The following is a 14,695-nucleotide window of genomic DNA, read 5'->3' as shown; positions in this document are numbered from 1 at the left end:
GTAACTTGAGGAAATTGTACAGTGTGCTAAGAGGGGACATGACTGTGCCTCTGTTGAGTTGTTTAACTCTGAAGACATAGTCTTTTCATGTGTTTGCGCACTGCAATTGTAGGTTGCAAGCAGTTATAATATAAAAGACTAATGAAATATGCAAAATGTCTCTTTCATTTAATGGAATAGAAAATGCCATTAAGAGAAACTATGAGAGGCTGTTAAATGTACATTCATTAAAACCTTTTAAAACACTGCAGAGATGCTTCAGGAGAAGACCTCAGTGGTCACTGACGAAGGCGTGACTGTGACCCAGTCTGGGCCTCCGGACCACGCTACTGACTCTGCACATCTGACACTGCCTACAACTCCCAGCATTACCCACAACAATGAACCTGACCAGGTAACCAATGAGGGTTGTCTCTCTCAGATGGTGTTGGGTTTGTTTTAAAATGGAATCATTTTACCTAAAAAGAGACATCGGATTTAATAGGCAGTTATCATCATGTAACCAACTAAAAAAAAAAAAATACAATTTAGTATGAACTATTTAATGCTGAAAGTATTTGTTATTTTGTTAAATTCACATACAGGCACTGGCATTCAGAATACAGAATGAAATTGTCCATAAAAATACTTTACTTTTTTTTAAAAGCATTTCTGAAACATAATTTGGATTATATGGGATTATGGAAAAGTGTGTGTAAGGCACAGTGAGTCAATAACTTTGTAACATTTCTGAGGAAACATGACTTTCCTACAATGCGTTTCCAAAGAGGCACTCAGTGTAAAAAAAAAAAAAAAAAACAAACAAAAAAAAATCAAGAGAACCGCATAAATATTTTCTGAGGTGATGTCTCTGGACACTCATTCAACACTCAGATGAAACGACGGGTTCCTAAGAGACAAAATCCCTACTCTATCTGCCCTCTCAAACTTTGGTTGGTCTCCTGTGTTTTTAGAGCATAGAGAACATTAAAGTGGTGCTACATGAACGGGAGCTGTGGAAGAAGTTCCATGAAGCAGGAACAGAGATGATCATCACCAAAGCAGGCAGGTAAGAACTGCAGCCTAATCCATACTTCAGCCTCAAACTTTAAAACGATTCTACCGCATTGTTCATTGACATCCTCGCCATACTGTGTAAGAAAATTATTTTCTCTGCTACTTGTTCGTAAAGGAAAAAAAATCATAGAATTAGGATTATAAATAATCTTTTGCTTCTAAAAATATTTCTAAAATATGAACTATAATAAACTGCAGTTTTATTTTTATTTTCTAAGGGAAAGTGATGCTACTAAGGAAGGGCTTTGTCTGAATTCCTCTGAGTATGAATACTTAATTAAAAACACAAACTGCACCATGTTTTAAATTTAATGCACCCTGTGGATTAGGTGCTGGACCCTGGACATTAAGCAGAAGAGTGAGTCAACGCTTTCTGCCAGTCTTAACCTGCCATTTCTCAAAGCTTTTTTTTTTTTTTTCGGTGGAAAATGGAAAAGGTCACCGCAATTTTTCTTCGGTGCTGTAACACTGAAGCATAGGCTTTGCCTTGTCCAACTGATAAAGTGCGCATAGAATCCTTAAACTCTTTGAAGGGTGAGGGAGAGCTCGGTCTCGCAGCTGCAAAGAAAAAATGAGGCACATTTTGACAAAGGAGGAACACATATCATCAGCGTTGTTTAGCGTGTAATGGACCACAAGGTTCTGTACAAGAAGCGCAATACGTCAATCTTACCATGACAAGGTTAGATTAGGTCCCCCATCCCCCCACGCTATCACTAACTTATTTAAGAGTAAGTCTAAAGATTCATTAGTTCACCACTGTACCTGTAAGAGTTATACAAAATTTTAGATGCTTTTGTGCAGAAGTGAACATCATGGTCTAGTGTGTCTTGGTACTTTGTGTCCTGTTTGCTTCACGGTCATTTTGAAGCCATTCCTTGCGCAGATACAGACATAACTGGTACTGTTCTTGCTTTGCAGAGGTAAAACCACAGTCATAACAAGTATAAATGAGTTGTATAAAGCAGTCTGTGCAGGGAAGCTTAACAACGATAATCTAGCATATGTGTTATGTTCTAATCTTGCTAAAATAATGCTTTGAAATCAAACAATGAACATCAGAATTTATACAAACTGAAATTGACACTAAACTGAAATTTAGTGTTGAGTTCCTAGAGACTGGAAAACATCATGCATTCATTTCTGCAGTGTCAATGATTTTACGTACAGTTTAATATACAGTAATATTTCCTCTTGCTGATATTTCAGAAAAAGTGGGTCAGATTTATTTGATTCTGCGTGTGAATTGAAAGAGAGTTTCCTAGGGTGAGGATTCAGAACAGAACTGAACTCTGAGAGAACTCGTCGTGAGTGGTTTGTTGTTATGCGAACGAGTCGGCAGCCCAGCCCGCCCCGGTCTAATCCTCTTGCTGTTGAGAGCTGCCGGCCGGTGCTCACAGCCTCCTCTGTACACAGCCCGTCAGAGGGAGCGTCGGAGGCGGTGATGAGAAGAGCGCGGCGCCCTGGATCAGTGGTGTGTCCCAGGCCCTTACGGGCCCCGCCGTTTTATCATCCAACCGCCTTTTGATCTGAGTGGTGCTGCTGGTTCCTTCAGACACAGGATGAATCATTGCAAGAGCAGGCGTGTGAGAGCTCTAAGAGAAACAGCTGGCATTCTGCATATACACTGACACTGATATGATACATTCTCAGAGTCCCCATTCCTCTCGCACACACACACACACACACACACACCTAAGTAAGCACTGCCACCCAAGAGCACGCTATGCTGATGCAGGATCAGAGGATATATAATAAACTTGCAACCTTTACTAAAACCTTAAATTTTTTTTAATTATTTAATTTTCTTTATTGTTTCCACACAAAGGAAATCAAACCATTTTTGCACAGTTCACTCAAGTTAACCTCTAAAATTTACAGCATGTCTGTGAATAGCTTAGCCTGTTAAAATGAAAACGAGCTTACAGTAAGAATTTTAAATGTAACATTTCACCACAGATTGAGGGTGAAACTGCCTCTATATCACTGATAGATAGCTCTCTAGTTTGAGGAGATGAGGACGGATAGCGTCAGAGAGACTGAACCACTAAGAGACCCTATTAGATATGCCATGTGATCCACTTGGGTAACCATTAAGGCCCATTGAGGCCTCAAAATGAGTCCCGTCACATGTCCCACAGCTGCGTGAAAGACAGTTTGGATTACCATCTGCTCTGTGCTCAGTAAAACTGTTGTGTTTTTCCAATGCAATTACATTTTGAGATTTTCTTTTTTCAGTATATGTCCATGTGATTTGGTGCAATTCCATGCTTTTCTGGAAAGAATCTTTGTGTGTTCTGGACTTTGTTGTGTCCTTTATTGTTGTAAAAATCCAAAGATTCCAGGCTTATCAGTAACAAATGCTTGTGTCAGCAGGAGTGGTGTGCTGGTACATAATTACACTGATTGATACTTTGTTGCTTACATTGTAGTAATGTATATAAGATTTCAGATTGCTGTAAATATCAATTCCAAATAGCCATGACCTTCTCAAACAGATTATTGAGAGCTAAATGAGAACACCATTGAGACCAACTATATTAACATATGGACCCGTACAAAGGCAATCTCCTCTGCTTACTGGGCTGTGACCAGTGTGTCGACCAGACTGGTTTGGACTTTAACAAGTGGCCTGTACATGAAGGTCTGTTATTGGATGTTCCTCACAGCTTAAAGCACGTCTTTGGGAGTGCCACACCTGGAGTGATCTGTGTGATTGGATTTCTGGCCTGCGCCAGACATAAAGCTTACATCTCTCCCCAATCCCAGCTCCCCATTTAGGTATTAGAGGTAATGTTATCCTGGCTGCCTTTTCCTGCTGCTCTCAGTACAGAGGCTTTTGAAGCTGTCTGTCCGTCAGGTGCTCTAGTGTGTGGTTTCTACATCCATAGCCATTTATTCAGAATCTAGAGGCAGTAATAAATGTATGACTGCTGGTTGAACCTGTTGTCAAAGGCAGCATCACATAAACTGATATTCTCTGACTTTACACGCAGGGGGTAAGGACGAGTCAGCTGCATAAACCGCTGTCCATTTGGGGCTGCCATTAAAAAGCACTTAGAGTTTATAAGGGCACTAGTTCCTTTTTTTGCAACTTGCTTTGACGCAGATGGGATGAAAAAGAGCCATTTTTCAGGAAGAGGTCACGGAAGGTAGCTCCATTGATGTGTTTTACGACCGTGTCTGCTATATTAGCATATTCTGTCTGTCATGTGGACTTCGCTTGCGTGTGAGCAAAAATGGCGCACCTACATCTTACAGTGCCGCTCTTTCAAAAAAAAAAAAAATCAATTACTGCCCCCCCCCCCCAAAAGTATACCTCGGCCCAAAAGCAAATTATTCCCAGGTATGGACTAGGATACTGTACTTAAGTCAGGATTCTGTATTTGGGCCTTAACTGTAGGGATGACGGCAATGTCTGGTTTCAAAATTTGTTACAGCCACAATGTTTTCAGATGTAGTGCTTGGAGATCCTGTGAGTCTGTATGAGTCTTCTTTTAGATTTTTTTTTTTTTTTTGTGACCTCTGTGCATCTTAAACGACTAAACCGTCCTGAAAACAGGTTGAGCTGTTATCTGACCACTAATCCTGTGCTGATCCTCTCATAACAAACACTTCCTGCGATGCTCTTACACTTAAAGGTAACTAAACCCTCTGGAGGAACTCCTAAGAGGAGCTAAGACATGCTTACTGTCAGTCCTCAGCTGTTGTGGAGACACTGTCGCGTAAATCCGATTTGGTCATTTATGGAGAAAATCTTTTCTTGGGAAATGTAATTGCTAGACGACTCGGGTAAATGAAGAAAAGAGGTGAGATGAACCTGTGACAACACGCTTAATAAATGCGAATGACATCAGACGTGAGTGCAATCGCATTAGCACCTAATTTTTGATCAAGCGCTAAGTAGTTACAACGCCAGCACTGCAGGTGTTAGGCTTAAAAAAAAAACCCTAACTCTAATGCTGAGGAAATGCGCTTATGCTAGTCACTTTTGGGTACCAGTGATGACAATGGGCCTATTACCAACATCAATTGGAGACCATTCCTGAGATCCTCTACTGTGAGATTGTGTGTTACACTGTGGAAGGATGATGTCCTCTCTTGTGTTCTTTCTAGGAGGATGTTCCCAAGCTACAAGGTCAAAGTCACGGGGATGAATCCAAAAACAAAGTACATCCTTTTGACAGACATAGTTCCAGCTGATGACCATCGCTACAAGTTCTGCGACAACAAGTGGTGAGTCATTTGCATCTAAACATTTTGCCATCCAAGCAGCCCTTTTCCCCCTAAAATGATTCCCTGGAAAATTGTAGCAACTTGACTTTTGGGTGCAAATTAGAGAGATGTTCACTGCCTCTAGTTTTTGCTTCAGCAGACCATCATGGCCTGACTTATTCTCAAGGCAGCTGACAACACACCTTACACCCTCTCACTTCACCACACCTGCATAAAGAAAATGCATGTTAGCAAAGTGTTTTAAGATTTTCTCTTGATTAATGTATTTGCCCACCGCATCCACATTCACAATCGGAACCGATATATCAATCTTACAGGCCAAATATGTGCCTAACACACAGCCTGGCCTAGAGTTTACGGCTTGATAATGAGGGGTAACTGAAACGTGGCTGGTCCCTGTCACTTTCACTGTTCACATTTGAAAACACTGAGGTCAGTAACAGTTGACTACAGCTGAGGACAGAAAGTGAATTGTTGGATCCTCTGAAAATGTCGTCATTCATGAGAGAATGGGACTAATTGGCTGCTTTAAGTGAATCCAGGGACACACTCTTATTAAGGATTGTCTACTTGCATGCAATCCTTTGCATGAGTGCTGCAAACAGAAGCATGCAATGCTAGCTGCGGCTGCAGACTGTCATTAGCAGGCAGTTAATTACTGCACGTTACTGGCAAGCACCCTGTCGTAACCAATGGACTAAAAACAGCTGGGCAATCCATGCTGTCCTTTCTGTGACCCTCTGCTACAAGCAATGCCACCAGATACGAGCAACACAGGCCATAACCACACAGCGACCTTCATCACCATACAAAAGTTGAGCTGGCATAAACAAAATGATACCAAGCCAAATCATGCCAATAAAAAGCAAGTTTCTTCAGAGGAACTAGTTTTATGGCTATTTTTTTTTTCAAATATTTGGGATGGGCTGGAACTTTAGCATTTGCCATTGTTGGTTCTGGAGTTTTTCAGCGACACCTTGGAAGCATGTAATTAGCAGCGATGTTACGGTTAAAGCGGCAACCCCCAGACTGTTTGAATTATTCCCGTAATGTCAGGAACCAAACTGCACCGCATCTGTCATTAATCTACAGATGTGCGGTATAAAAGAGGTCTTTCCGCTGCCTAAGGATCAACCTTCTGGTAGCTGCATGACACTGACAAGTATATTTTTGTTTAGATGCTCCATGACAGTGAGAGATCTCTTTAAGCGCTAAATCTGAGAACTACTCTTGATGTCTTTGTAAATGTTGTAGTGCTTGTACTACTTGTTGCTCTCAATCTAAACTCACAGGATGGTGGCAGGAAAAGCTGAGCCGGCAATGCCTGGGCGGCTCTACGTGCATCCAGATTCGCCTGCCACCGGGGCACACTGGATGAGGCAGCTGGTATCCTTCCAAAAGCTGAAGCTCACCAACAACCACCTGGACCCATTTGGACACGTGAGTGGCTAGATGCAAATAATACTCACTAAAATGTTAAGCCACCATTTGCCCTCAGAACAGCTTAAATCCCTCTTGCAATACTGTTATGTATATGTCTTTAACTTAATCTAGAGGGCCAGCAGCCCATTCTTCAAAAAGGAATTCATTCCTCTGAGAGATAAAATATACACAGAAATTTGCTATCTGAAAATCTAGTCTGCACCCTATGTTCCAGAACGTTCTGTAACTGTTTGATAACCTGGTGATTTGGAATGCTACTGAAGGGGTTTGATTTGAAATTGGTGTTCATGAAACCACACTCTGAAATCTGTTTTGCTGTGTCTAAAGGGGCATTATCATCTTGGAATCCAGGGAAAAAATGTTTTCCCCATAGGTTGCACATAGTTACCAAAAATGTCTTGGTATATTCATTGGTGCATAACCCAACCAAGTGGAGTACTTAGAGGACCCACTGACTCCCATGAGATGAGAGAGATGGTTGCCCATACCAGATCCATGACCATGTTCAACAGCCTGGCACAAGTCACGTGGGTTCAAAGCTTCCTTTAGCTTTTTCCAAAGATGAATCCAAAATGAGGATAAATCGGAAAAAGAATAAAGGATGACTCATCAGATCATATTACTTTCTTATGTTGTTAAAAAGTCCAGTTTTTTTTGCTCATTAGGACAAATCTCGCATTATTACGCATTGGCCAAGGTTGTGAGTGGTTTTCTTATGGCAGCCTCTCTATAAATATCAGCTTTATGAGGCTCACCACTGACAGTGTTTGCTGGAGTTAGGTCACAGAGACACACATTCTGCGGTCATTACTTAGGCATGTTTTTATAAAGTGGCCCACTGTCTTTCAAGTGTCTAACCAGCTTTAAGCTGTGACCTCCCTTGTTTCTCCCTTGTTGCAAAATTTTTGACATGGCTTTCATTGACACCTTAAATTATTAAAATAATAAAATAATTTAAAGTAATTTAGCTGAAATATCTGAAATTTGGGCACCAACTATCTGACATCTTTCAAAAACCTCGGAAAATTTTTCATAACAAAATATTTTGGTGATTAGTATCAAAATACAACTGTAACACATCCAGAATGTGCTTTAATTGTGATATAGTTACTTGAGAATTAGTCCTATTTTGCTAGATGTTTCTCTTGCTGTCTGGAGGCAAGTTTTAACATCAGATAAAGATGATCTTCAATTCAGCTGTCGTTCTGGTCAGTGATCTACTGTCAAGAAGTAGGGCCATCTCTACCACAAATCTGTTGTTAAATAATGGCGACCGAGAGCAGCTAAACCCTGCAAGAATTAAAAAGTCATTACTTTGACACTTCAAAATCATTGGCCCACTGGTTCAAGCCTGAGGGGAACATTTCTGTGTAGATAGATTACAGATAGCAACTTAACGCTGTTCACCCTTAATCAGTCTGGTTAAAGCACATGGTTATGCTCAGATATGCTTCACATTTGGTCCATTTCGTTTTATTGCAGTGTGGTCAGAGATTGTCTCGTATTGACTCCCAGGCAGGGAAATGATAAATATTCTCTTTCAATCAGCAAATGGTTCAAAGTATAACAGAGCCAGTTCTACTGTTGGTTTGATAAAATAGTGAAAAGGGTAGTGGTATTTCCAGCACCAGAATTCAGTTAAACATTGGGTAAAGATATATAGTCTGTTATACATAGACAAACACTACAGATGAAAGCTGAACGATCCTGCTTCATTTGAACTCCGTGTTTAAGGTCATCGACAGAGTGAGCCAATGACTGTGTGTGTGAAAGAGAGACAATGAAAAGATTCAAGAGAGCTAGAGACAGAAAAACAGATAAAGAGAGAGAGAGAGAGAGAGAGAGAGAGAGAGAGGGATAGAAAGGGCGAGAATGCAGTGGAGGTGAAGAGTCTGACCGTGGCAGCGCTGCCCAGAGGGACCCTGGGATTGCTTGTCTGAAGTTATCGCATCAGAGGCAAGCTCATTAGGTTCATAACCTGTTGGATCGGCTTGAGGTCAACCTGTCAGGTTGAGTTGAGCACCGGAGTGCTGATAAGGGCGAGTAATGAGGCTGACGAGAGGCTGCTAAGCCTGGTCAACCCCAGCAGGGACACCAAGCTTGCCACACAGCCACCCAGCTTTGGAGCTTTTGACCAGTACACTCTAGAAACTGGGAAAAAAGCCATAACATACGTACACTGATGGAGACACCACAACGTCGTTAAATGCAGGCGCCACTATATCAGTCTGCTTAAGACGTTCTGTTTTGTCTGAATTTTACTCTTATTTAAACAGAGAGAGTTTACAGAAAACCTTAGCTTTCTTGTCGTTCACTACTTTCAAGCCGTTTTTTGCATTGCTGATCAAACGCCACTGTAGTAATGCCCCAGATTCTGAAAAAATGCAGATAAAAAGCCGCTGCGGAGACTTGTATAGGACATAATGTAAATGTGTAGGGGAGTTGACGGGCTGTCTAAAAACTGTGATCTCAAGCCTGCCTCCCCCTGTGGCAGAACTGCTCAGCATCAGAAATAAATATAGTATCTCTGATCAAGCCCTTCTGTGCTACTGTTGGTGTCTGATGACAGTAGAGATAGCCTACATCTTGTGTCATTGACAAGACATTGCACAGAAACTGGAATTTGTTTTTATGACGCTATACTGTTTTTTTTTTTTAAGGAATTCAAGTTCAAATGGCATTTCAGAAATACTAGTATCAGACCCATAACCATGTTCAACACAAATGTTACATTAAAAAGATATATGGAACAAAAGATGTGGATAGAAAGGAAGACATAGATCAAATCATAGATGAGATTAAAAATGAAGGTCTGTAATGGTTCGACTAAGCTGCTGGATCGATACAGTTTGACAGCACTCATCCCTGTATTTGCATCACTGGTGCCTTTCAAATCATAAGACATTACCTCAAGACGCCAGCCAGTCGACCAGACATAAGGTCACATGCCCCTCCAGCCAACCGGTGAAGCACTCAGCACATGCACTTGGCTCGAGCTTTTGTTTGCTCGTGAATGGTGGGCAGAGTTGGAATTTAACCCTGCGTTGTCCCCCGCACACTGCTGATTCTCACTCCTCTTAAAGAGCAAGTTTACCTTGACTTAGAGCTCCAGTGAATACTGGCAAAATGCAGATTTTCAGAACAGACCAGTCCAGTGAGCCCCTTATGCTATACACGCACACACACACACACACACACACACACACATCCAGTATAACTGGATGGAGGATGAGCATACTGCAGACTGAACAAGTCCATTGATCTTTCCACACAGTATACAAATATGAACACATGTACATTCAGTATTGATTTTCACTCACTGCGAGGTTCCTTAAGAGACATCTTAAAGGTAAAAGTGTTGGGACAATCTCTTGAGCAACAGCTTAAGGCTTTTAGTGTTGTTTGAGGAGGAGTCGTATACGGTATTGTGATTAAAGTGCAAAATTATACAATTTTTTTGACTCTGTTATTAAATTTTGCTTGGAAACATTGCCCAGTTGGCAGTGAACACCTATATAATACAGATAGAGATGGTGCACAAGACTATCCTGATGGATAGCAGTGTTGCTTAGGCGCATTTGTAAATTGTCGCCCTTATGGTTGGGTCAAGTTTAGTTTTCACAGCAGTACGTCAAGCTAAAAGTTCCATGAAATGAGCAAAATTTCAACTGATGATTCGCTTCTAGAGGAATGACTGGTGCTGGAGAATGCTCCAAAAAAAAAAAAGAAAAGATATTTCTGTTTCCCTTTCCCTCTCAGTAAAAATACATACACAATACAGTATATATTACAAGTCAACATCTCTAATTAGGGATATAGGGCTGTGACACAGTTTAAAAGGACAATGCTCTGTTGTCTCTGTCCACAGATCATCCTGAATTCTATGCACAAATACCAACCTAGGTTGCACATAGTGAAGGCAGATGAGAACAACGCCTTTGGGTCCAAGAACACTGCCTACTGCACTCACGTCTTCCATGAGACTGCCTTCATCTCTGTGACATCTTATCAGAATCATAAGGTACTGGACCACGACCCCTCCCCCCCAAAAAAAAAAAAATTGTGTGTCCTGCAAACTGCCAAAAGTTTTTTTTATGAGCAATGGACTGAACTGACTGTTTGCTTTAATCCCTAGAGACTTTTTTTTAATGTCCTTTTAAGTGAAGATCCCAGATTGAGGGTTTGAATTTTTTCATGCTGAATCTTGTTGTAGATCACTCAGCTGAAGATCGAGAACAATCCCTTTGCCAAAGGTTTTCGTGGAAGTGATGAGGGAGACCTGCGTGTGTCCAGACTCCAAGGGTACAGTAGAACAGTTCTCATATGCATGAAGTACACAATAAAAGAAACAAACAACTAAAAAAAAGAAACAAAAACAAAAAGAAAGTTGCACTGATAAAGAGGGGTTCTTGCTTGCAGGAAGGATTACCCGGTGATATCCAAAAACATGGTACGACAACGTCTGATCTCTTCACACAATCACCTGACAGGGAAGCTCAGTTCTGGGGTGCTAAGCGGGCATCCACAGGTCCTCTCCCATTACCAGTATGAAAGCAGTGTCCCCTTGTCCAATGTCGATCCTCAGGAGCCGCTTCCAAACCCCTTCCCTTCCAGCCGAGACTCAAGTCTGATCTACCACTGCTTCAAGCACAGAGGTACACTTGCTCATTAGTCACTGCCTTTCATCACCTTTTCATTGGTTTAGACCTGTTTTTCAAGTATACAGAATATATAGATAACAATGTGAGCTAAGTTGTATTCAAGTCCTAGTCAAAGCATACAAATTGTTTACTTGTGTTTTATTTGAGCAATCAATTTTTTGGTACATGGAGAATAGCGTGCGCAAAGTACTGTTGTACCCTAAATCATAGTTTATAAGTTGTTCGACTGTGTTATTTGACACACACACACACACACACACAAAGTGGTGTGTGACACTGAGATTTTCAAACAGTTTTTGGTAGATAGCCAGTTGTGTTGTGCTCCACTTGTTCTTAAAGCATTGTTATTAGATTTGTACTCAACAAGCTCATTTGGCCATCTTTAACTCTGATTAATGCCAAAACTATGCTGTAATTGGATGAGGCTGTGTGTTGGCAGCTGTAGCGTTCTCTTGAAACCGCCATTCTTGTTTTGTGAACACTGTGCTGTCACGTAAAGGCTGACACCATAAAATTGCAACAAATTGTAGGGCCCACAGGACTGGAGTATACAATTCAGTGCTCATACATCTGTGCTTTGATTCACATACAGCTGAGGAGGTTTTCTGTTATAGAGTTGTTCCCACACAGGCTAGTATCTTCTTTAGATCGTTGCAGTAACATAGCTGGTGTGCTTTGATTCAACAATGCCATTTTCACTACTTGCAGATAACAGCAGGCATTTGGAACTGGGATGTAAGCGACCCTACATTGACACAGTGCCCTCCACCATGTCAGAGGAGCACTATTTCCGCACGGCTCCCTCCTATGAGCCGCCTTTACTGTCTCATCCATACCGCGGTGAGATGATTGGCTCCAGAGATGCCTGCATGTATGGAGGTATGGATGGCGAGGCTGGGGCAGGTGGGGCAGCAGGCTCTGAAGACATGCCTCCCCACTCTCTGAACTGCAATATGTGGGCCTCGGTGCAGCCGTATCCGCGGTACGGGATGCAGACTGTGGAAGCCATGCCTTACCAGCCCTTCACCGCTCACTTCACCAGCACGGCTACGGCCACCTCCGTGGTGCCCCATCACTCTCCGTCCATGCAGCGCGTGCAGCACGGCCCTCCAGACCTGCCGGTATTCAACACGGCCACCGCACAGAGGGCTCTGCCCCCTGCGCCGTCTTCGACGCCTTCCTCTTCTTCCCCATCTGGCCACAACACGCAGGACAGGTCTGCCGAGCCTCCCCTGTACCACAGGAAACCTGGGTCGCCTTTGCGGCCTCATCGGGATTACCCGGCCTTTCAAGCACAGAGCCTCACGTCGGCACGAGAGCCAAACTATCAGTATCAGATGGGCCTTGGTAGTGTGGGGACACACTGGACTGACAGTTAGGGAGTGGTGTCAATCCTGATCTTTGTTTATCCCCTTTAGAGCTTCATAGTGTGTTTAGAGAGCATATGCAATGAGATTATTTTTCTATACAGCCATCATGCTCTTGCTGAATAGCAAACTGAAGCCATATTACTATGCATTTACATGGAGCTGAGTCATCAAGCCCATATAAGCTTTGATTTCCTCGAAATGTATCTTGAATCTTGAAAAGCGATATTTATTTCCATGTAGGGGTGCATAATTCTAATGACAGCTGTAACTACAGAGAGTATCCAGGCACGAAAACTATACAGAGCCCTCTACGTTGCCATAAACATAAAAGACATGATCAGTTTAATCTTTCAGTGCCAACAATGATTTGTCATTGTCAAAATGCCTCATTTTAATGTTATACCCATATGCAAACTAAAGTTACAGTTCAAATTTGTTCAAAAGTGAATATTAGATAAGGAGGAATTCACCCTTCAACTGTTTTAACTGTAGACCTGACTTACTAAAGCCAAAAGAACTCAAAACTATGCAGGACGTTTTGCACCAAATCACTGGCCAGATTCCTGGTTTAGCACTTGTTTAAATATGCGACATTTGTTATAACCTTCAGTAAGCCTGGGCTCATTTCTGTATGCATGTGCCCTTTTCTCTATGACCATTAAAAAAGGTACTTTGGATTTTCTGGTTTGTTTTAGAGATAAGTTGGGTACAAATAATAAGGGGTTACAAAATTATAACTGGTCAGTGTATAAGAAATGACATAATCAAGGCACCTTTCAACTTGCAAACATGAGTTTACTTATAAATCACAACATGGATATCAGTGAAGGAATGCTTATATGAACATAAGGAAATTATTCATAATTGTTTGAAGACAGTACCATAAGGTTTAAATGTGCCATCTTTTGAAATCACATACGACAGAGATTAATCAATAAACAATTTGAGATTCAGTCAACAGAGCTTTATTCATCAAGCAAGCTTTTATCTATAGAGTTATGTGTCTTGATGCCAAGATCTGGAGAGTATCCTGTCTTCCCTCTGAGCTGAACCATGCTTTTGCCTAATATCACTCAGCATAGAGCAAGGGGCTAGTTCTAGTGTGTGTGTGTGTGTGTGTGTGTGTGTGTGTGCATGTGCTGGGAGGTATGGGTGTGAGTTGTGAGTTTGGCACTAAACCTACAGTCCAAAACAGTACGCTGAGTAGAATGGGACATCAGAGAGGCCCTTTGCAGCCAGATGGGAGCTTAAGGAGTGATCATTAAGCTTGGAAGGGAGAGAAGAAAGGAGAGCTCGGTTTTAGTCCAGGACCCAAATGACCAACTTGGAAAAATCCTTACAAAACTGAAAATGCAAAACAGCCTGGGCAGGCATGCGGCCACAAAGCAAACTCAAAGAGGATGGGGCAATACTTGGAAAGCCTGTGATGGTCACAGTAACCAGTGTGTTGGATATTCACAGATGGTGATCTGCTGACACCTCATGATTCCCTTTTGTTTCAAGCTTAACAAATAATGAATTATCCTCTCAAATATTGAATTATCCTCTGAGAATATTTCAAACTCCTTTTCACACTTCTTTTTAAGAAATGGCACGTTTGGCTTCCATTATAATTTGTTTAACGGCTACGTGGAGGAATTTGTTATGAATATACTTTAGGTTGCATCAGCCATTACTAAGGACCCGTTGAAAAAAGTAAAAGGAGAGTCTGAGTGTGTGGGATGGATATCTTAGCCGTTACAGCAGGTGGGGCAGAGCGACTCTGCTGTGTCTGCTTTGTCTCTTGTCACACGTTTAAGGAACATGCCATACGTCTCATTAGCACTTCCCTCACTCCTTGAACATCTTCACCCCAAAGTAATGTTCATCTGAACAAAGGAAATATTAATTACAGTGATAGACGCTTCAAAGCAAAGCGAGGCTCGGTGT

General features: G+C 41.8%; 1 protein-coding gene across 1 annotated transcript; it reads left to right on the top strand.

Moving 5' to 3' along the window:
- Nucleotides 1–253: 253 nt before the first annotated feature.
- On the top strand, nucleotides 254–12,775 carry tbx4 (T-box transcription factor 4). The gene is made up of 8 exons (XM_030777689.1): nucleotides 254–394; nucleotides 954–1,048; nucleotides 5,173–5,292; nucleotides 6,585–6,732; nucleotides 10,604–10,756; nucleotides 10,949–11,037; nucleotides 11,155–11,390; nucleotides 12,105–12,775. Exons 1-8 carry the CDS (start codon nucleotides 254–256, stop codon nucleotides 12,773–12,775), a joined length of 1,653 nt encoding a protein of 550 aa, XP_030633549.1.
- The last annotated feature ends 1,920 nt before the right edge of the window (nucleotides 12,776–14,695 follow it).

This window comes from Chanos chanos, chromosome 6, assembly GCF_902362185.1.
Source record: "Chanos chanos chromosome 6, fChaCha1.1, whole genome shotgun sequence".
NCBI lineage: Eukaryota > Metazoa > Chordata > Actinopteri > Gonorynchiformes > Chanidae > Chanos > Chanos chanos.
This window is presented reverse-complemented; position numbering and strand designations above follow the sequence as displayed.